Source organism: Centroberyx gerrardi, chromosome 16 (genome assembly GCF_048128805.1).
Source record: "Centroberyx gerrardi isolate f3 chromosome 16, fCenGer3.hap1.cur.20231027, whole genome shotgun sequence".
NCBI lineage: Eukaryota > Metazoa > Chordata > Actinopteri > Beryciformes > Berycidae > Centroberyx > Centroberyx gerrardi.
The window spans coordinates 20,700,554-20,724,045 of NC_136012.1; the positions used below are offsets into that span (position 1 = coordinate 20,700,554).

A 23,492-nucleotide genomic window follows, 5' to 3' on the forward strand; every position below is an offset into this window, starting at 1 on the left:
ACTAAAAAAAAAGGAAAATATTTAGGATAGTAAGACAAACACACATCTTAAAAGAAATCATGAGAATCAAGTCAATTATAACCACTTTAATAGCACTTTGTATATCACTGCTCTCCAAGCAAACAGACATACAGTGAGATTATCCATACAATATCCACAGGCAGCACAATCCAGTTTCGCTAGTCAGTTCAATAATGTATTGGCTACTAAGGGATTTATACAGTTAGGTTTCCTTTGAATAATTCAAGCCAGGGAGAGAATTTAATCTCTTACAAGGGGAATACTCTCTCCCTTTCAGTTGTCTTTCATCCTAAAAAAACACCAATGCATATCAATGCGTTTCAGAGAAGAAGAAGCATCATCATGCAGATTAGGAGAAAAGCCAGTAATGCACTTTTATGTCAAAGGTACATGCAATACTCTCCAGTTTGTATTTTTTAATGTATGATGTCATTTGTTGGCTGTCATCCAAGGGGTCAAGGAGACGCAGCGCCCAGCAGCAGAGCTCTCTATGCTGTCATAGCCCTGTACAATGCTGCTTGAACATGATTAGACAAGGCAGCACTGTAAAGAGGCTAAAAGCGTAGAGCAGGGTGATGCGTCACTGCCTCCTCATCCTCCATGAAGCCTTTTTCCTGCCATCACACTACCTGGATCGTTCTAGATGTTCCTGCACCTGTGATTGAAACGGCAGCCAAAAGCGAAAAAAAAAAAAAAAAAGGAAAAACACACACATCCAGTGCGTAAAAGCAAATCTACACACGACTGATGATGTTATAAGGCAAGGTTGCCTGCGTTGCAAGTGGGAGGTGATTACATTGTTGCACAAATGCCTGCTTTAATTCACAACCGCACATAATAATGATGGGGGGTTTGGGGTTTTGTTGCCACGGGCTGGTGGTGATGGAGGGGAGGTTGCACCCCAACAGTGCGGGACTACTGCGCCCCCATCTGTGGGCTACTGGAAACAAAACACAGGGTAGAAAAAAAATCAGAATACATCGAAAAATACTTCCAAAAATGCCGTGTCCAAATAGATATTGTCATTAGCAGTAGCTTATAAAATATGCAAATTAATGATATTGAATGCAACGATGTATTATGTAGAAGGCTGCGGAAGCAATGAAGATTTTGTGTTTGGTGATCTCCAGATGTGACAGGCGCGTCTCGACGCATGATGCCATTATAATAATCTACATCAAGAGGTTATGGTAGTTGATTATCAACGTGCACAAAGCGACTCTTTACCTGAGGAGGGGAGACATGAAAGGAAACGAGATGGGCAGTGGCACTGGCACAATTGACTTGGGAATGGCATGACGAGACATGACACTGATATGCGCGCAACACCCAAACGTTAAGACAACATTTAATGGTTAAAAACCTGCAGTGAAGTGTGTCCCCCTTTTTCTCCGTTCTCCAGGCTTGGCGAATAATTATTTCAGTCGAATAAGGTCTAGCGTGGTCCAGCCGCGATGCTGTGCGTAATGTTTTGAACGGTCGGTCAATGCGCAGACTGGTTGGAAATGACTGTTTTTATTGACGTCAGCGTACAGGCTACTGCTCCCCCTCTCTCATCCCTACAACTGCACCATCTAATGGACTTGGGTTTACATTCCAGTCAACCATCAGAGCATCAAACAGGAAACGGCCAACCCTCCCACCTCCAGGCTCGAAAATGTACCTGCGCACCATCCAGATGCATTCATATGGGTGAAAAACCTCCAACAAATCCTTTGAAGTGTCTCCCAAAACCTACAAGGGTCACGCATTCCTCCTTTGGTTCAGCAGTCCAGGCAGGAGGCTCAGGGTTAGGCTCCCAAAACACCACTGACCTCCTGACAATGTGATGAGGCAAGGCAGTAACGTCTTCCATTTAAAACAATTACACACATGAAGGCATGCAGTCAGATAGAGCAAAATGAAAACAAGACAAAAACAGTCCATTTACATCACAGACAAAGAAAGCAAAATAATTTAATAAATTAATTTAAATTTATTCCAAGTCCTTCAGCAGTGATGATATTGTTATAACCAAAGGGAAATATTACATTATGAACACCTTTAAAAATATATATCCAACCCTACCAACACAACTGTAGTAACCACTCTAGTCCACCTCCTGAAGCAGAATAGGATATTTGAGCAGAGTTAGCAGGCGTGTCTCCTGCTGCAGCCTCCATACACCTGTCTGTGATTTAGTGCAGACAATAAATGCAGAATGAAGAGTAAAAGCACAGTCACTGTATGCAATACAGATTTCAGCAGAAACATCAAGTAGGAGATAATTCATTGAGTAAATTGGTACACATACTGTGTCACAACCTGAATTATCAGAGCATTGATATTTCCACGATGACAGATGGGCATGAGGCTCAACACAGGTCGACCATACAACTGCAGGACATCTGTGCTATATGGGGCAAGTCCATTTGTTTGATACTTTTTCCTCATGACAACATTGTTCAACATTATGTAGCAATTTACATGAGATGCCCAGCCAAAACAAAACAAAACAAAGACTAGCTGTAGGTAACTATTATTTACATTGGTTGGAAAAGGGGCATGGGTGTTTGTTCTGTCTGGATGGGTCCATACAGTACTTCATCTTTGGAACAATACAATCAGTCATCTACTAAGCTGCCGCCCTCGCAAGACAAGTTGCTAATCCTCAACTTTGGAGAACGTCGCAGTAATGTTCAGAGATCAGAGGAGCAAGCAAAAAGAGGGGGGGTGAAAGAGAGGGATGCCACTGCCTACAACGGCATTTATTGGCATGGAAAAATATCTGTGTTTACTATTTCCATTTGAGCTGCTTTAAAGATTGACATGCCCAATAGATCTATAATTAACAATATGTGCGTTGGACTTTCCATTCATTTGTGTCCACAATAACTTTTTAAGAGCTTCTTTGCTAGTGACTTGGTATGGGAATATAATGTAACTGTATCGATGAAGTACTGCCCTGTTTTCAAATATACTTTTGCATAATGTCATACTCCTTTAAGTGCTACTGTATTCAAGATTCTTCCACTCCTCAACTCTACCAAATAGATCAAATGAAAAGACTCTTAAAAACACTCTTTAACAAGATTGCATATTTTCTGTAATTGCAATACAATCTATTCATCACTAATTCACAACTTCATTAAGGACCTTGTAATAGCAACTTGCCATCTTCAGTTCCTCAGTTTTTACATACAAAAAAAAAAAAAAATATCTACATACTTCTGTTAAAGAACTCTTCTTTGCTGAATATATAGCTCTCAGGTGAACTGGCTTCCTTTCCACTAATAAAGGAAACACTATCACTGTGGTTCAAGCATAACTTAGCAGTTATGTACAAATCTAGTAATTGATACTGGCCCTGTTTTTGATTTTGAAAAAGTCATGATCTCAACCAAATCCAATCACATTCGGGCAGGAATGTGAACACAAGCCAAAACAACTAGGTGGTTAAACTGCAATACCTGTCTGTGAACTCAAATGGAGATTAAAATGTCTAATGAAATTTGAGGAAACTAATGACAGTCCTCAGACTTTTGCCACAAACACTTGTACTTGGATGTAAAGGTAGATCTCTGACAGGTTGAACCCTTGGTAGCACTGACTGATGGCAAAGTTGAATCAACATGAAGAAAGCATAACGACTGTCCCAACACTGTCCTTGTACGTGATTCTGGGCTATTCTACAGTAAGACTTGATGACTTGTGCGGAGAGGATGGGTTTTGGTGGTGGTCAGAATGGGAGGCAGACTGCAGGGTGCGGAGGCGGGCTGGGCCCTCCTTTCACCTTTTCCTCTCGTAGTTCCTTCTTGCTGCGGCGGGACGTTCCCTCAGCAGAGATCCATAAGGTATTATAGAATCTCTAAGTCGACGTGACGAACCTCTGGGTTACGTTGCTGTAGAGGGACAAAATAAATAAGTAAAAATAACTGTGCAATGCATATAAAATGCCTTTGCTGTGAGGGTAAACATTGCACCAATCAACTAATAAATACAACAATATTATTTCTGGCATACTAACAGGGATTCAAGGTATATTGTGGTGACAACAAGCTGGGAAAGTAAGAAAATAGAGACGTTTGATGTTTCAGTACCTTGAGCTCTTTCTCCAGACGGTCCACCTCGGCTCCCAGGGTGTCAATGATGTTTTCCCCATGCTTCAGCATAAAGTTCTCCAGCTCTTCAGGAGTCTTCACCTGCTGGATGTCCTGCACACAGAGAAAAACACACTGAGCTTTGCTATATTAACAGTAAAGATACAGAGGGACCACCTGGGTACATACCAGTACCAGTCTCTCTTCATGCCTGTTAGCACTACAAAGCATTACCATTTCTTACTATTTTCGAGTTTGTCAACATCAGAGACTGCCAAATGTTAAAAGTTCACATTGCCTCCATCATAACAGACAAAAAATATGTTTGATTTTCTCTTGGTTTTGTGGTTTGGCATTGGCTGTCCATGTATATCTACTGGTGACACTTTGGCTATGAGTTGCTAGCAAAAAACCTAATCAGAAACATGATTGGGTTGATGATTCATGATGATGAAGAATTTGTTCAAAAGCTTACAAAATGAAGCAGCTCAATGGTCATTCCACACCACCGTTAGAAAACATTAAATAAACATCTCAGACAGGTAGTAACTTCAAGAATAGAATGCCAATAAAAAGAGGGTATTCAACCATCCACACAAGAGAAAATGAGTAACCATAGAGAAAGTATTATGATGAAGGATACTATGGTAAACTGGATATGCAGAAAATATTTATACCAAAGCGGGGGAAGAAAACTTACATTGAGGATTTGGTCAATGTCTTGTTTCTCCAGATAAGACCGTGTCACCACCCGGCCATCAAAGTCAACTTCAGCCTTGAAGCGCACTTTACTTAGCCCGATATCAGTGGCCTTCACATCGTGGATGGCCCTGGTCAGAATAAAATAAAAGCATGTTCGAGAATCTCTTATTCGGAAAATGCCATTTTTGCATCCTAGAGCATATCCCACTTTTATCCCAAGGAATTTCTGCTACAATGCAATGTGTTTAATGTACAACGTCCAAACCTCCTTATCGATATGATTGTTAGAGGCTTTTTCATCTCACAGATATAACTAGTAGGTTTTATTGCCTTTTTACCAAGCACCTCTTACTTTGTCAGAATATCTCTTAGAGAATCACATCTACAACAAAATCTCTGGTTAAATCACAACTTAAATGTTTGTGAATGTAAACTCCCCCCAACTATCCAGTGTCTACTGGTTACTTACACCAAGTTTTTAATTTATTTAAGCAAGACAAGCTTTGTCACATACACTTGCATGTTTATGTAGTGGCACTAAACTGATGAATCTGTTGTGCATTGCCCGCTGCACAGAAGGCTGTATTGGCAGCTGCATGTGAAGACCAATAAATACCAGGGTGGGCTATTTTTAAAAAGGAGTATATCTTTTTTTGTATGTTTTAGCCCATTTATAACACTGTATGCATACTTTAGATTACTGGTTGTTTGGGGTCACATGTGTGTTCCAAACCTGACATCAAGACTAGGGTCATGTGTTATAGCTATGGCAGTGTGTATGTGGTATACAAGAGTGTGTCTATGTGTTTACTGACCTCACAGCAGGGTCGTTCTCTAAGAACTCTGTCAGTTTCTGTACATGTTCGGCCTGTATGGAGCGTCCCAGCAGGGCCTCTGTATTCGTGTAGATGAGGAAGGCTGAGACGGTGCCCAGCAACGTGCCCACGCCCAGGGAACCCAAACTGTCGTAGTACGGGTTACCTGCAGGGTCCAGACAGAGAGGGACAGAGAAAAAAAAAATAGGGAAAAGATATAAATGGGAGTAAGGGGAAATAGAATCAGTAACATCGATAGCAAAATGTGAAAACAGTTTCACATTTGGGCCATTCCTAACATTCAAATTAGAGGTCAAAGAGCATAAACCCAAGAGATGGATAATTTATTAATTTCTAAGGCTAATTTGGGTGTCAATAGGAGCATAATAACACACAGTAGAGATAGAGAATATAATAAAAATATGAAGAAGCAATAAAAACATGAACTCATTGATCACATGGCTTAGAAGCAGGATTTCCTGGTACTAATAGAAGTACAAACAGCTTGTATAGACCTGTAAAAACTGTGACACAAAAACATACCATCACACAGCACCGACCTAAACAATTAGAGCTGGCTCATATGGTTTCCCTCCAGGGAGAGTGTTTGTATAGGAGCTTGTGTACAATGAACAGTGCCTTTGCCTTTGTGTACCTGTGAGTGATGTGAGCCCCATGCAGCCTGCAGCCATGATGACTCCTAGTACAGCTGCAGCATCCTCCAGCAGCACTACGTTAGTGCTGGGGTCCCGACTCTGCATTACTGCACACACAACACAATGACTGTCAATCACACCGTCATCTTACACCTTGAACAACAACAGTATGATATTTATTACAAATGGAAAAAAAATGCACCTTTGGACCCTTGCACTAGTTGACAACAAACATCTGTGTTGAACATACCATATTCATAAAAGGACACTCCTTGCTGGTGGGCACTCTTCTTTATCTCATTGATGGCTACCAGTAGTGTAGCTGAGAAAGGAAAAGTAAAGAAACAAATGGTTAAGTACAAGTTGCACCATCGCTGGTTAAATGTCATCAAAGATCCACGAGTTCACTTTGTAACCTACCTCCTTCTGACACCAGAGAGCCTGCCAAAATACAGTAGGCCTGTAAGAGAGAATTACAATTCACAGATTAACTGATGGACCTTTGTTATCCTTTTAACACCTTGTATTCCAGACAACACTCACTCACCCATAACAGAGATTCAATGGGCTGTGGGTGCAGCAATCCCATGATGCCATGGTACCAGGAGAGACCTGCTCCCATCATGAAGATGCCCACCCCACTGATGAGGGAGGCGATGTAGCGCATGTTGGAGAAGCCATACCTGAAAAAGACAGAAATAGGCTCTGTTACAGCTGACAAGGCCAGTTCTTCCCTACAACAAAATGTATTTCATTAATTAGTCAATGGTAGACATTTTACACATACGCTCTTCATAAAGGCCTCTGGATTAAAGTCAAGCATGGTAACACAACTATCTTAGCAAAGCATCTCTGTGACATTGCTTGATGTTTTGTCTTATAAATGGAAGCAAACCCCACGCACATTGTCTTTTTGTCTGAATTATTGGTGGTACATTGACCTAGTGTAGTCCCATAGCAAAAACAGAGGAAGCCCGCACTCATTCATGCAGATAAAGTCTGGTTTATTCAACAGACGTTTTGCCCATCAGGGCTTCATTAGTGTCAGTGAAACAGGCAAAACGTCTGTTGAATAAACCAGACCTTTTATCTGCATGAATGAGTGCGGGTCTCCTCTATGTTTTATGTTATTTTTTTGCAATAGTAGTATTGAATATTTAGATAGTAAAGTAAAAATCCTGGTATTGTAACAACACTAATTTCTATCCTTCATTACCTTTTGACTTTGTTTTCCTCTTAACCTATACCTCTACTGTTTGGTGCTGTAATGGCCCAATCATCACTTAAATTTCTCTCATCTGCTTACTCTAGCGCTGGCAGTACGTTAAGGGTCTAGTGCTTACGGGTGCACAGCGTCAGGGTTGCGGACAGACTGGCTGATTCCCAGTGCAAGGAGAGCCTGGTTGCAGGTGTCGGCCAGGGAGTGGATGGCCTCGGAGAACATGCTGGCTGATCCAGTGTACACCCAAGCCAGGAGCTTGAAGAAGAAATTCAGCCCATTGCTGAGGACAAAGACAACAAATGGATGAAGCATTCTCACAACAACGAAAAACAAAAGTTGTCATCTAAAACATAATTTGATGGTTAAAAATGTTTCTAACTAGGGTAGGACGCATTGACTGACGGGCCACTTTCACTGTGTTATCAGTCGGCTCAAATTGGGCAACAAATCACCGTTGGCTATCTGGCAAAGTGTAGACAAACTCAGCAGCCACGATCAAATTTTACCGGTACTTGGCTGGTGGTTGGAGTTCATTTCACACCCCGTTTCTAGCCAAATGAGTTAACAACATACAAGCATTTACTCCCTTTTCCATGACTTATTTCAATCTAAAATCCTTCATCGCTTCTATTTTAATGCTTCTGAATCACAGAAGCTGCACCCAGATCAGCCCTCTCCTGTAATGAGCACTGAACTAATTGAGTCCCGTATGTCTTGTGTGATAGAGGTCAATGTGTGTATATGCAATGAAGGAAACGGGCTGCTCTTCATGTGACTGCACATGCCTCCTAACGCAATCAACCTAATCCAATAGGCTGCAGGCCTTCACGTGAGACGGGCCTCCCACACATTTCCCATTTCAAAATTCTATACTTTTTCTAGATCTAGATTTAATTTCTTTACTAGTCGTGTGTTGGGCAAAACTGGGCAAAAAAGATACTTCTTCAAAACAACAAATATCTGAAATGACAGTGGGTTTATAACTACAGAAAACATGCAGTCCGTATGTGAGCCTGAGCAGCAAAATTTGATACTTTCAGATTTCTTTTCAAGGTCTGAAAAATATCAAATTAATTTCCCATACTTTTCCCCATCTACAGTATGTAGTAACCCTGCTGAGACCAGACCGCTGGTTCCTCTGTAGTCTACCACTTCACACCGTGTGTGCTACAGTGTAATATCGTAAAGAAACCTCTGATAATACAACCAAAAAGCATTCAGCTCCATGGTGTTTGAAGAGAAGGGAGACTGACAGGAGTATAAAAACTTACATGCAAATAGCTACCATGACCACCTTGCCCGGTCCTTGGAGAAATGTTGCCCTCTTGCCCGATCGAGGCTTTATGAAACAAACAAAAGGGGGAAAAAAGGAAATCAATTCTAAGGCATACTGATGTACGAGTAGTCTGCATTATAGTATTATCAGCAATAGGTAAAAGAAGGCTGTCAATCAGTGCAGTAGCTGGTGGTTTCTAGTATTCACCAGCCACATTCAATATTTTAACAGGTAAACTTTGGAACAAAAATGACCCAAATGATGACTGGCTCCCTTCCTGGTAAACAAATTTAGCAACCAGTCACAGACAAAATATACGCAATTGGCTGGTGGCTGGGGTTCCTATCCTCTTGTCAATAATCAACCGTTTATTGTAAAAAGAGAATCCCACATAAAGCTGGCATTATCTCATGAAACATATTGGGGGGATATTCTGGCAAAAAAAAGCTAGCAGAGTATAGAATACTCAGTACAGTGCAGCCATTGAAAGAACAGCAGCATCATACAGCAAAGAGAGGCTGAATGAATGACAAGAGAGAATGACATTGTCATGCAGTGACAGACTAAATAACCTCAAACAGGGACAAAGGTCATGTGAACAGCACTGGGTGTGTTTTGGCACCGTGACAGGACCACCAAAATTAGCTTTTGTTACACAACTAAAAGGGATTTTTGGTCAAAAAAAAAAAAAAAAAAAAGGCCAAAATGATAGGCACACTCAAAGTGCTCACCTTAGTGTTTCCCCAGAAATCTTTGTACTCCTTCAGCAATTGCTGATTTCGAAAAATATCTGGACAACAAAAAAGAGACACAAATAAACAATTGGTGTCAGTGCAAATTGCTAACAAACCAAAATCCTCATAATATCATCTGAGAAACAATCAATCAAATAATTAATCACACAAACATTCACAAAGTTTCTGCCAGTGACACAATATGGGTTGGTCTCGGTTCTAAACACAAACCAGCTAAATAAAACAAAACAGAGCCTTAATCTTAATCCTAAGTGTTTTTTACATTTTCACAAAAATGCTTATGCAGGTAGGAAAAAACACCTACTCTCTTGGTACTCTCTCTCCACCTCTTTCCTGAGTTTCCTCTCTCTGGCGAGAGCTTCAGGGCTTCCCCACACATCTAGTGCTCTAACAGTCACAGAGAGAAATGGATGAATTCATACAAGTTAGACTGTGGATAATGTTCATACTGGTGAAACATAGAATTTGCAGGGAGACATGTAGTGTATTCTTCATATCTCTTTTATCTACATGCTTTCAGTGGAGATGTCAACCAGAGGAATGAGCGACTAACTTGGCCTCCACGTCTGACCGCAAGAACACAGTGAAAGCCTCTGTATCGTCATGGGGGCTGCGCCTTCTGATCTTCCTTAGCTGTTCCAGGTCACTGAGTTCACATGAGAGGAAGGAGCAAGTAGAAGAGAAATGCAGTTTGAATCCAGCACCAATCGCTGTGTCACAATGATGTTAGCTAATCTTAGCTAATCACAGCAGTGCGTTTACTTATTAACTCAATGGAATTCCTGCCGTGATGTACCAACATCTCAACTATTACTGAATGGGCTACACTGAATAAATCACAGACAAATAAACATTTAACACCATTCAATCAATACCATAGCTTGGCATTGATGACATATGGGGTAGGTGTAGGAGTTACCTTTGTTTAGTGCTGAAACATTTAGTCGATTAATCGATTGACAGAAAATTAATCGATTATAATTTTGATAATCGATTAGGCATTTTGTCATTTATCAAGTAAAAAATACCAAATATTTTCTGGTTACAGCTTCACAAATGCTAAGATTTGCTTGCTTTTCTCTGTTTCATATCATTATAAAATGGTTACTTTGGGGGGGAGGAGGGGGGTTGGCTGCTGGTCAGACTAATTAAGCACTTTTAAGAATCAATTTGGTCTCTGGTAACTTGTGATGGGCATTTGTTGTTATTTTTTTACATTTTACAGACTAAATGATTAATCGATTAATTGAAAAAATAATCGATAGACTAATCAATAATTAAAATAATTGTTAGTTGCAGCCCTACCTTGGTTTGAGGCAGAACTCATTCATGGCTCTGACTGCAGTGATGAAGTTGTTCTGAGTGTACTTGGATCCATACTCCCTCTTCTTCAGGACAGCCCGCACTGAGTATATGAGCACAGATGGAAAAAAATGACTGTTAAAATCAAGTGGTTTTTCCTGATCACCTAAAAGGAAAATGTAAAATGACCCTACCCCCCAAAACATCATTAAAACTATATTCACACACACTTTTCCTTGCATAAAGCATCTGAATGTGTTCTATAACTGTCCTCTCCCCGACAGGGTCCCCATTACTTTATTTTGTTTCAATACGGTATTGTGTCCTCTGAAGTTATCAGTCCCCACTCCTATGCCAACCCACATTCCTATTTAAAGCACTCAAAAGACACAGGAAACCCTGAATAAGAGCTTGAGTCCTACTCCAAAATGTATATTATGAGATACGTGTGAATGTTGTGTAACATTACCTTTCACTTGAATTGTCTCAGCTTTAGTCAACCCCCGAGGTGTTGAACCTAAGACAACAAGAGTATCAATTTGATTACAGAAATAACTTATAGCCAAATTCATTATGAAATACATAAAAAATATAAGATTTCAGCTTACCAGAAGTACCTCCCACTGCTCGGTTTGTTAGGGCATGTAAAAAGAAAAGAATGCATAAAAGGGAATAGTATTAGCCTACTGAGACACATACAGCAGCACAATCAAAAGTATCCTTTATCATACAATAACAAAATGCCACAGACACACAGATGACATCTCAGTGACCATCAAAATCTGCAGCACAGACAGAAACATTAAAGTCTCTCACCTGATGAGACTGGGGTGGGTTTTGCCCCAGACAGCACCTTCTCTGCCGTGGGCGCTTCACCAGATCCTTGTTTTGGAGGACCATCTTTACTGTTGCCAGAGGTAGAGTAGTAGTGGACCTGGCCCAAACCTGGACAAGCTATATGGCAGTCTGGAAGGCTGAACCACAAGTTATGTATGCCTCCACTTTGCCAACCTGTGCAGGAGAACATGTGATAATAGTTTTCATGTTGCTACAATTTTCATGTTTCTTGACAGAGTAATCTAAGATTGTCACAAAAGGGTTCAAGCCCCCTCTTGAACCCTTTTGTGACAATCTTAGATTACTCTGTCAAGAAACATAGCACAACGTAGCACAAGAAAGATGATGATGGAAAACAGTACTAGCTGTAACGTTAGGTAGCTCTTCAACATGTGAATCCTCACCATAGCACATCTGTGGGACCCTCGGGGAGCGTTGTGACAGGGACGCTCTGTGCTGCAAGGAGACCCTGCAGAAGACATGCCATGGTCTCTGGGCCAGGCTGGGGAACATCCTCGCTGTGGCGGGGTTCGGTCGAGCGGTGCTGGAACTTCCTGTGTGGAGTCACGGACAGTCCACTGACTATCCTGCTAGATCATCACTCCGCTTACCATACCAATTTGTCAGATAGCCAGATTAACGTTAAGTGCTAGCCTAGGCATCACCTCACACGACCTGACCCTATCGTTACACAGTAACTTGGCCAAAAGAGCTCGACTACTGTTTTAAGTAATTAGCAATAGCGTCTAATCGAACTGGCTTTCATTGATGCTAATCACTTTGCCTAGCTAGCTAATGCATATGCCGGCTACTAGTAAATAACGCTGCCAGCTACCGACCCCGGTGGCTATATTGAGTAACAAAGTTAGCTAGCACCGTAAGCTAACATCGTTAGCCACAGTAACAAGCCGGAGCTGAACAAAATTTGCAATTGTTGACAAACAAAGGCAGCTGGCTATTTTGTACATTTGGATAAGGTAATTCAGAGAAGCCATACCTTTCTATGATGATGTTTGTTCCGCATAATCTGTGTCCATTTTGAGAATCTATGGCCAAACTGATAGCAACGCCACTATGGACGTCAGTGCTACATAAACCCATGACATAAACACACGAGTGACGCTATCCTCGCGAGAGCATAGTTATTGCGAGTGTGATGTTGCCTCATATCGCGAGCTTCATTCATATACCATGTAAACCAAGGTCATATTACTTTCAATTAAGATTTTTGTCCCTTGCTACTCTGCCTCACAGGAGTGTGTTTTGTGAAATACAGTTTTCTAAAAATGTACATTCGGTCATAGGTAGGTTCCTCATACATAGGGTATAATATGCAGTTCATGGAGGTATGGCTACAGTCAGATGAGCCTTTAAGTTAGTTAATGCTGAGCATGTATATATGCTATATACAAACACACTAGTCATGTATGGAAATAGATCCACCAGACCGGTGCATATGGATAGTATGCACGCTATCTCTGTCACTGCATTAGTTACTGAAGCTCTGTTGTGAAGATAAGAACAGTGTAATTACTCAGCATTTTTCCGATGATGTGATAAATTGTTCCATCACAGAGAAAGCCTGACATAGCTTATCTTGTTCATGCAAGTTTCCAAAAGTCTTCCTGGCAGCAACACGGCAGTGAGACATTTTAGTTTTGACAGAAGAGTGTCTCTTAGGTATGAGCGGTAATATTGCTCCCCTCTGACCAAATAAGAATAGTACTTCACTTACAGTCCAACTAATTAAGCCACACTCATGTAAATCAATCCTACACACACACACACAGGTCACAACACAACCGTCAACATAAAAAATAGCTTAGTCTCTGAATCAAGAGCAAGGAACTAGTCTGACACACAACACTTAAGAAAAAAACTGCAGGTTTATTGAATCTGTATAACAGTACAGTAGATATATTGTGACCTCTCATTGATAGCAAATGGGGCAGCAGTGTTTGCAATGCTCATTTAACAAATGACCGACAAATCATACACATACACTAGGAGAGAGACTTTCCCATGCAATCACTTGACAACAATACCTGTAGATCCATCACTTCCATTTCACAATGATTAAAATGGAATCTTGAATATTTAATCACTGCTTATAAGACCCACAGTACAGTTGAAGAAGGCCGTAACTTGGTCTTGGTCCATTTAGGTAAAATTAGAAAAATAATGAAACACTGCGTACACATAAGGTCACTTAAATGAGAGAAAATGGAAGTATATAGGTAGTCTTATAAAGCAAGTCGTCAAGCTGTTGCGATAGTAGTGACTCTGTGACTCTGTCCTGGTATGGGGATTATAGTTACTAGTGATACAGGGACGGGAGGGGGAGTCTGCGCCTGCATTAACGCATCGTGACAAACTCCTCAGATGAGGTGGGGTGAATGGCAATAGTCTTGTCAAAATCTGCTTTGGTCGCTCCCATCTTGATGGCCACAGCGAAGCCTTGCAGCATCTCGTCGCAGCCCAGGCCCTGCATGTGCAGCCCAACCACCTGGGGAACAGGAGACAAGTCAAAGTTTTGAAAATCACTGCAGTAGTTGGTGCATGCAAAAGTCAAATATAACAGCAGTGTCAACTCATATCGGCTTCTGTCCAGGTAATCATGGCTTTAAAAAGGAAGATCCCACCCTCAGATACATTTACACTGTTATATTTCATCAATCTGTGATCTTCATTGTGTTCTGGGAGGTATTTTGTGATGAGGTGTTGTAATTTATGTTTTTGGTGTACCTACTTTCCCTCAACCTGTCTCATCTACTTCAGTTAGTGATTTCCTATATTTCCCAGAATGACTTTCAACAACCACCAGAGAACGGGCGTGAACTTAGGAACTTAAGAGATAGGCATCTTTTGACTTGCACTAATTGGAAATTGCTGTTATCCGTCAAACCGCTGACTCTTACCTTCTCCTCCTTGCCCACACACACCAGCTTCATGATGCACTGAGTCTTCCTGGTCGTGATGGCATGATACATTGGAGTGAAGGAAGTCTTATAAGTTTTTACATTCTCCTTTCCTCTGGTTTTAATGGCCTCCTCTGTGACAAACATGAATAAAGGTTAAAGCGTAACAGTTCCTCTCCTAGTGAGAAAAACGAAGACAGCATTTCCATTTGCAATCTAGACACTCTCATCCAGAGGAAATTACAATAATTGCAACAGTAGAATAAGCGTTTGTAAATCCCCATCTTCATGAGCTACAGCGGATGTTAGAAAATGTCACACAGTTGGTTCTTCAGAATCTGTACAACGTTAACAGACAAACAAGGACACTCAGGCACTTCCCAACATGGAAAAGGTGTTTGTTTAGGGCTCTACCCACCTGCGGACATGTTGGGTAAGGGCACACTCACCTTCCGTGAGGCCCACCGTACCGATGGGCGGGTGGCTGAACACCACTGTGGGAATGTTGGAGTAGTCCACCTTGGATTCCTTCTTGCCCTCAAACAGTCTGTGTGCCAGCTTCCTGCCTGCAGCAATGGCAACTGCCCATACACACAAGATATATAAGAATACAACTCTAAAGAGCAATATGTCCTAAGAAAATGAATGCTCTCATTTCTATCCATCAAAACCTATGCATTTATTTTTGCAAATTAAAGGGGCAATAAGAAACTGTTACTGCCCCATAGGACAAAATGAGCATGAATATATCTGCGGGGGTTTGACAGGGTTGTTGGTCAATATCAATGACTCAACGATTATTTCGCAAGGTGCTGAGATTTGTGGCTTTCACAACTCATTTTCTGGCCCGCCCTCCGTTTTGAAACAAAAACTCCCCACCGACTGGAATTTCGAGACACTCCTGCTCAACAATGACGGTGCTGGAGGTGAGTGACTGGAGTCTCTAAACGTATCGGCCACGCCTCGTTATCAAGTCAAACAACAAATGACAAAGCAGTTTTATTATTACAGTATTTTGCACTATGATTCATTACCTCTTCACTAGACGTTTCTGTTGGATCTCTGCTCTAATAAGCTAGCTTACTTGTCTATTGTGAACCGTGACTTTGTTGTTTTTGTGACCAAACAGCCAGGCTGTCACTAGGTGGGGTTTGTGTCAGAGACAATTCCTACTGCTTCACCAATAGAGTTGATGATGAAGGTCATAGATTACTTAATTCCCCGTTTGTCTGTAAACTAGGGTTAGACCGCTATTGATATTGGCCTTTTTTATATATTGGATATCGGCCAGTCGTGATTTTCTTTGCACATTTTACTGATTCATTTAATTGTTCAATATTATTTTTTGTAAATCAATTCTTTATTTAAAGGCCTGATGTATCCCAGTGTTTATCCTAACACTGAATAGTGGGCAGATGAGGAGCTGCTAAACCCACCTAAAAGAATTTCATTAGTCTCTTTCAGTAGAGAGTTTTGGTGTCAAACTCTGGGGGAAATATAGTTGGTCAAACATAAAGATATTGAATATTGGCACAAAATATTGGCTAGCGACGACCTCAATCTGAAACGTCTGGTATCAGCCTTCCAAAACGCATATTGGTCGAACCATACTGTAAACACCATTGCAGTTCAAACGATGTCTTACCAGGTGTGAGAAGGGCCTTGCCACAAACGTCCCCTACTGCGTAAATCCCAGGGCGGGTGGTATTCTGGAACTCATCCACCACAATATGGCCTTTCTCATCTGTATCAACACCCTGCCAAACATAGAAGAAACAAAAAATCTGAAGTTAGCTTATAAGTTAACTAAAGCAAGAGACAGCACAAGAAAAACAGGGCAGTTCTGAAGCGGTCCATTATTCCCTTCTAAGGGTTTGAATAAGCTTTGAATTGCTTTTGCTGTAACACAGAGAGAACAGACAACAATGTAAAAGATGACATACTGAGGAATCAATGTATATGTAAATGTATTGCTTGGATGCACAATGATTACATTAATAGAGAAGAAATGTGATAGCCATATTTCTGCTCTCCCCATTGCTATACTCAAGCTGCAGAGCTGCTGATGGTGGGCACCTATGACAGCAAACTGTAACATTAAGGAATGGAGGCTCAGAGGATTTCATGTAAACCAGAATACTTAGAGCAGAGACAACCAGGCCAACCTCATCGAAAAGTGTGATAACTTTCAACAGTGTTTCATAGTCTGAACATCTGCCAACTAAGCTTTCTCAGTCAGAGGACAAATATCACTGGGATGACAGGCTGCTGCGGCCATCAAACACCCTGACCGACGCACAAATGCTGCTGGGAAAAAGGCGGAGACGACCCTGGGTGACGCATCGCTTTCCCTCCACGCCTCCTTCAGTGTGATGCTTTCTAGCTGCAGGTTCAAGGTCTCCTGTGTGTGGAAGTGCTGCTTTGATAAGCCATTCAAATTCCTCACCATATCACAGGTTAGCCATTAAAGGGGACAGTCAAAAGATGAGGTATTAATCTGATACATAGTAATGTAAATTGAACTTTGCATGTGGTTTTTCTTTTAATCTGACCACTTCTCTACTAGCTATGTTGATGCACTGTAAATAGAAGGGAAGGAACAGGGCTTTGACTTAACCCAGAATGAAATGCCCCGTTAATCCTTGGTTAACTTGGTTCTTCATCCTGGGCTAACAAGCATTTAACGTGTGCCGATTCCAAAGTGGGTTAGCCACAAATCTGTAGCCGTCTCTGCTCTGGGTGCCAACGATTTACAGCCCAGTGTGTCACTCTTTGTTTCTTAAGAAGACTGTTAATTGATTGATGTGATGCTTCCAGGCATATTCACTCAGTCCCATGTCTGGTTTATTTTGGGATCTTCATATCAAGTTGTTAAACCCCATGAAACGACATCTTTACTTCCTTGATTTGATGCATTTGCTGTTGAAACAGGATGTTGGGGCGGGACATAATGCAGTGAGGGATCATTCAAAAGTCTAAACCAATGGAATATGAGTCAGGGAGAGAAAGGCAGTTTTGAGGGTGTGGAGGGGCGGGACTGTTAAAAAATCTGACCGTTTTATTGGTTAGAAATTTATATTTATGCCTATTAGTGCAGCATGAGGTCACCATGAAAGATACTCTGTTTTCCAGGAAGTAAAAGTAATGGGAGTTCATTTCATGTCCTCAAACCTTTCCTCCTATATTGTATTATTGGTTGTAGTAATTTCACAGAGCTCTCTTTATGCTGCGTCAATTGAAAACATTATTTCAGAGTATTTGTAGCGCTGAGTTGTAATATTATAATCTATGAAGATAGTTCAGCAGCCAGGAAGAGTGTGACACTAGGAATACTAGAATGATGTTTTGAGAACATCTGCCTATTTTACACACACAGCCTAAATGTGAATTGCTGTTTTGTGGACATCTGCACATTTCAGCATCCAGTTTAAACGCCATGAAGAGACCTTTCACAAACAGAGCAGACTGATCTTTACCATCTCGCTGATGTTGAGTCCAGAGGTGTTGGGTTCTCTGCCGATGGCCCAGAAGAGACAGTCCACTTCCTGGATGATGCTGATCTTCTCCTCGTCATTCTTCTTCTCTGGGTCTTTGGTGACGAGCGTGACCTCCAGACCTTTGTCTGTTTTACTCGCCGACTTCACCTGAGTATTCTTCCACAGTTCTATACCGGAGTTTTGCAGTTCTTTGGTGCAGTTTGCGCTTATCAAGTTGTCAAAGTTCCTCAACACCTGCAGCAAGTATATGAAAGGATATGAAAAACATGTACTTCCATTATTTGTACACGCTATTGAAAATCATATTGCAGTATTTCAGTGATGGCCCGGTGATTCTCTACATTGTTTCTCACCCCTGTCTGTCGAATTATGAGGGATGTTTTGGAGCCCAGGGTGGAAAGGATGCCTGCCATCTCCACTGCAATATATCCAGCTCCCACAATAATAGTGCGCCTGTTGGGGGAAACAAATCTTAAATTACAGGAACAAATATTCAACAAGACATGCAATAACCAAAAAACAGATTACATGAAAAGCTTACTTTGGAAGGCTTTCAAGTTCAAAAAAGCCATCGCTGGTGATGCCCAGACTCGCCCCTGCAATGATCAACAAACAGAATATTTCTTTTACATTTGTAGTCCTATCTGATTAATAGATTAAATGAAATAACTTCCTACATTTACAGAGGCTGCTGAAGCACAATATTGCTTTCCACAAAGATGATTAGAAGCTAAGTAGAAGCTAATTATGTCTTACCTGGAACATCAATGTCACTCAAGACAGAAGGGCGCCCTCCGGTGGAGATGAGGATGTGAGGCGCTGTGTACTTCCTCCCATTGACCTCCACAGTCGGCTCAGGATCGTCCGTGAACCTGGCATGACCTTGAATAGTTTCTATTTTAGCCTGTAAGGGACCAGATGTGTTTATTATTTTACCTGCAGATGAACAGTAAGTTGGACAGTAAAAATACTGTGCACCACAGCAATATCTATAAGAACTGTTTTGTCATCATCAACTACTAGGGAGGGGACGATATATCGAAATTCAACATGTTGCAACACAAAAATGTGACAATATGTATTGTGGGGCAGAAAAAATATTATTATGTTCTGCTGTAGTAATCACAAATGGCTTTCCCACCACAATTTCACAAGCTCTCCATACAAATTATATTATTTGCACTTTGTAATGACATTTTTAAATTGTTTACATTCTAGCAAGTCAATGCCTTCGCTAGAATGATTTGTGTCTCAGAATTCCGTACAGTCAAACTTTGTTGTCATTGAACTTTTATTTATTACATCGTATCGAATCGTGAACCCCATATTGGGTATCGAATCGTGTCGTGAGATAACTTCCCATCCCTATCAACTACTTTTCTTGATTTGAATATCATTTCAACATAAACAAAGCATGTCAGATCATTTCTAATTCAGTGAGGATGATTAGAGGCAATTTTAGAGAAAGCCAGATGCTAAACTTGATTTATGACCAGTGTTAAGAGTAAATGATAAAAAGGTTAGGGGGAAAATGAACACATGCATTAGTATTAGTAAAAATAACCTGGACTGGAACTTACCTTGTCAAGGTTGTTGCGATAAATGTGATTCAGCCGACTGACATAGGCATCCCTTTTGGCCTTGAGAGTTCTGCAAAACACAGGACGCGATGGAAGATAAGATTTATTTACCCAGGGAGAGTCAGCAACGCCCTGCCCCCGCTTCACAATAATACACTAACACACACTCACACCTGGGAACTGCCCAGTACAACCATAGCTTTCTGTTAGTCTGCTGTTAGAGCCGCTCCACTTTCCCCGACTGCTCTGGGGATTCAAACTGGCAACCATCCATCTGTTCACAAGCCCACAGCTGTCTGCACAAGCGCTGAGACAAAATTATCCAGGCAGCCGAGGCATTTCCTGCATTTGTAAACAAATCCCACCAACATCATAAACAAGTGTCTTAGAATATGACGCGTTTGTTTCCATCTGTAGAAAGTTTCCTGACTTAAAGGGGAAGTTCCACCAATTCCAGTACTCTTGAACTGTTATATACCATCAATCTGTGATGTCCAATGGATTCCAGGAGTTATTTTGTGATGAAGTGTTTTAATTGACTTTTCGGTGAACCCACTTTCCCTCAACCTGCCCCGTCTACTTGTACCTCAGTTAGTGATTTCGTATTTCCAAGAATGAATTTTGATATCCCACCAGAGAACCTGCCTGGACTTGCTGCATTCAACGGTGACTTACACATGTAGGCTGCAGAGAACAATGGCAACAGCAAAAGAAAAAAAAAAAAAAAAAGAAAGAAGGAAGAAAAAGAGAGCAAGCGGTTTTTCAGTTGAGAAAAAGTGGGCCTCACTTCTCTGCCTGGATGGATTTCTCCCTGTATGATTGTTGAACGTCGGTGCAAAATAGTGAGTTTAGAAAGAAGCTCTTGCTCTTTGATTCTGAGGGACTGACACTAAAAAGTTGACGTTTACTGTTGATGTTTAAGCTGAACATTTTTCTATCAAAGTGCATTGTAGCTGTGCTGGAAATAACTCAAAAAGCTGTCACGCTGTCTATGTTTGACAAATGATCCATGGGAATAAGAAACGTGCACCACCAAACAACAACATGGGCCCAGAAATGCATGGTACATTGCAAATAGCTGTTTTTAACAGTGTTATAGTCTTTTAGGGTGGATTTTTCCTTCAATTTGGACAAACACATTCCTAATAGTAGAAAATAAGAGTGTTTGCTTACTTTGCCATGTAATGTTCCCTTAATAATACATTTCATGCTGTAAATTATTAAGCGTATCGGCCCCTTGACATATGTTTGCTCTAGTTTTGGCCACTCCTTCCACTCCCCTATCATTTACAGTCACCTTGGGTTAACTATGCGGCTGGTTTAACTGCTCCACACAAAGATAGAGAAGTAGGTTAAAATGAAGCAACAAAGGACACGACAGACAGAGAAGTGGAACTATGACACGGACACCTTCGTTCCAGGAACAACCACCCCAGTTTGCAAAGCAGCTCATTGTTGTTGCAAAAAAAAAAAAACCCACAGACAGATAACTTACTCCCAGTTGACATGAGCGTGTCCAGCGTCGAAGCCGTAATCAGCATGATCATGCAGATACTCGGCGTGAACCGCTGCATTCCACATAACCTGTGAAAAACAAAGTTTAGATATTTCAACTGACATCTAGTAAATTTTCAACCAAATTAACAAACTAGTTTGTCTCTGCTGAGTTCAAACACTGCAAACAATACCTTCTTAGGGACACAGCCAACATTGACCTAGAGAAAAACAAGGAAATAAGTGAGACAAAGACAATGGTTGAGCTTAAGCAAATAAAAACACCAGCCAAACAGGAATATAGATAATCTAGTAAAGAATCTCTTTAGCCTAACCCTACATTATGTGCACATTACTCTACTACAATATGTTGTGTAGTGATAAATAAGAAGGTGGGTAAACTATGACCGCCAGTCTGTGTTCATCATAACTCAAACAACCACAAATACTATCAGAAACCATTTATATTTCCCTTACAAAGATCTTATCCTCATGTTACTATATACTGTGAATTACATATCATAAAGATTTAATATCATCTTAAAAAGGTGGATAAACTATTCCTCAAATAAAAAGGGGGTGGTGGGTATAAACTGGGTTTAGGTGGATTTCCCTTCACTAAATTACCCTGATTATGTGGTTTGCATTTGCACAATAATTAGGTTATATGAGCTAATTTCCTCATTTGAAAACGGAAATTGAAAAAGGAAATTGGGCAATACATTTGAGAAACTGGCTTTGTGCAATCAAAAGCAGTGCCATTGTAGGTGTCAGACAAATCTACAGCAGTCTACCATCTCACCAACACCCCATCATTGACCAACTGAAAACGAAATCATACACTGAATCTACAAAAATAGGGATGTCTTCCTTATATTGACTTGCATCTCAGTTGTCTCAAAGATGAAAAATCCTTCTGTAACTCGTCTGCTTCATCTACATCTCCTCCTTTGTGATTGGTATAGATTTAATAAGGGAAATCAATAAGGGATAATGGCTTTTACCTGGATTCACCTCATCAGTGTACTGAAAAGAGCAAGTGTCCCTAATATTATGTTCATTCAGTGTATATACCAGTGCCAGAAGGCTGCTTACGCATTGGGTCACTGCCAGGTGCTTTTTTTTACCTCCAACAAACCACAACATTACACAAAAAAAACTTCCACAAAAGGAGTCCGGAGGCTTCGCAGTGAACCTGGCAGCTAAACACGTGTGCGAGCTGCGGATAGGTGACCGACACAATAGCTCAGACAGAAAAGTGACTAGAACCAGGATAACTTTGTTGTTGTTGTTTTACTCACGCAGGTACCTCCGAGTTTGTGGCTCTCGATCACAGCGGTCGTCGCTCCCAGCTCCGCCGCCCTCCGGGCTCCGGCCAGCCCTCCGGACCCGCCGCCGATCACCAGAAAGTCGAACCGGGTTGCTGAATCTGCGGCCATGCTGCGACGGATGAGACTACGAGAAGAGGAAAGAGACTGCTTTCTGAGGATAAACACCGGAGCTAATTGCGTTCGGGCTAACTGGATTATTATTGCCATAACCAGGAAGCCCGCAATAGCGCTTGTGCCAGACGAGTGGGAATGGGAGGGTCAAGTGAAAGCCAGTGCTGTGTCATTAACAGCAACAATGGTGTTGTAAATCCCACAAACAGTTTTCACAATAGTCATGGTGATCCTCACACGGGCCGCAGTACGAGGTTACAATAACAGATGTTAATCACAGCATGTTGTGAATCAAGAATTTAATAAATTGATAGTGATGGCCACTGTTTATGCTTGTTGTAAAGTGGAATTAAAGGCATCCATATCCAATAACTGCTCACATTATTAGGAATTGATTGTAAAGTCTGTCTTCCACATATACTATTTGTCATAAGCAGGTAAGATTACTCACCTTGGTAATACCAGTGACACTGATACAGCGTCAGAAAGCAGTCTGCAGGTTCTTACAAACAGCATATTACTATGATTTGATTAATTTCATTTTAATCAGATACGTCCACGCTGTGCAGGTCCGTTATTTATCTCTCTCGGGTCACTTTGAGGAGGGGGAAGGCCTTGGGTTTACGTTATCACAGCAAATACAAAAGCTGTAAAACACTTCCTGTGTCACTGTTGGATAAACACACAGTAAACGAGATCCGTTCAAATTAACTGGTGTTATGAAACAGCAGCAGGGCAATTAAAGTCTCTAAAATCAAGTAAAAAGATTGCATGATAAAAAGATTGAACAGCATCGAAGAGTATCAAATTTGTCGTGCTAGGAAGTTGTCATCTAGAGGGTGTGGATATCCCTGGCTGTCCAATGAAAAACTTTACGTATTTTCCGTATGCAGATT

General features: G+C 41.1%; 2 protein-coding genes across 7 annotated transcripts; both read right to left on the reverse strand.

The window, feature by feature from the left end:
• Positions 1 to 1,957: 1,957 nt before the first annotated feature.
• On the reverse strand, positions 1,958 to 12,756 carry slc30a9 (solute carrier family 30 member 9). Of its 3 annotated transcripts, none has more exons than XM_071900300.2 (19): positions 12,663 to 12,756; positions 12,070 to 12,219; positions 11,645 to 11,839; positions 11,437 to 11,451; positions 11,298 to 11,345; positions 10,832 to 10,931; positions 10,080 to 10,172; positions 9,831 to 9,913; positions 9,503 to 9,561; positions 8,767 to 8,834; positions 7,617 to 7,775; positions 6,821 to 6,956; positions 6,694 to 6,733; positions 6,524 to 6,595; positions 6,273 to 6,380; positions 5,618 to 5,783; positions 4,801 to 4,930; positions 4,101 to 4,214; positions 1,958 to 3,902 (listed from the first exon to the last, which is right to left on the reverse strand). In XM_071900300.2, exons 2-19 carry the CDS (start codon positions 12,176 to 12,178, stop codon positions 3,858 to 3,860), a joined length of 1,740 nt encoding a protein of 579 aa, XP_071756401.1. In that variant the 5' UTR covers positions 12,179 to 12,219; positions 12,663 to 12,756; the 3' UTR covers positions 1,958 to 3,857. The 3 variants fall into 3 exon arrangements, with proteins under 3 accessions (XP_071756401.1, XP_071756399.1, XP_071756400.1); XM_071900298.2 differs by having other exon boundaries at positions 11,437 to 11,454; XM_071900299.2 differs by having other exon boundaries at positions 11,437 to 11,454; positions 12,070 to 12,247; positions 12,663 to 12,744.
• A 776-nt stretch (positions 12,757 to 13,532) lies between these two features.
• gsr (glutathione reductase) lies at positions 13,533 to 23,350 on the reverse strand. Of its 4 annotated transcripts, XM_071900272.2 has the most exons (13): positions 23,048 to 23,350; positions 22,456 to 22,609; positions 21,349 to 21,375; positions 21,156 to 21,244; positions 19,661 to 19,730; positions 18,837 to 18,984; positions 18,622 to 18,676; positions 18,434 to 18,533; positions 18,060 to 18,314; positions 16,229 to 16,340; positions 15,033 to 15,164; positions 14,584 to 14,717; positions 13,533 to 14,171 (listed from the first exon to the last, which is right to left on the reverse strand). In XM_071900272.2, the coding sequence occupies exons 1-13, from the start codon at positions 23,110 to 23,112 to the stop codon at positions 14,022 to 14,024; spliced, it is 1,491 nt and encodes a 496-aa protein (XP_071756373.2). In that variant the 5' UTR covers positions 23,113 to 23,350; the 3' UTR covers positions 13,533 to 14,021. The 4 variants fall into 4 exon arrangements, 3 of the variants coding, with proteins under 3 accessions (XP_071756373.2, XP_071756372.2, XP_071756376.2); XM_071900271.2 differs by lacking the exon at positions 23,048 to 23,350 and having other exon boundaries at positions 22,456 to 22,727; XM_071900275.2 differs by lacking the exon at positions 23,048 to 23,350 and having other exon boundaries at positions 22,464 to 22,579.
• Positions 23,351 to 23,492: the final 142 nt, after the last annotated feature.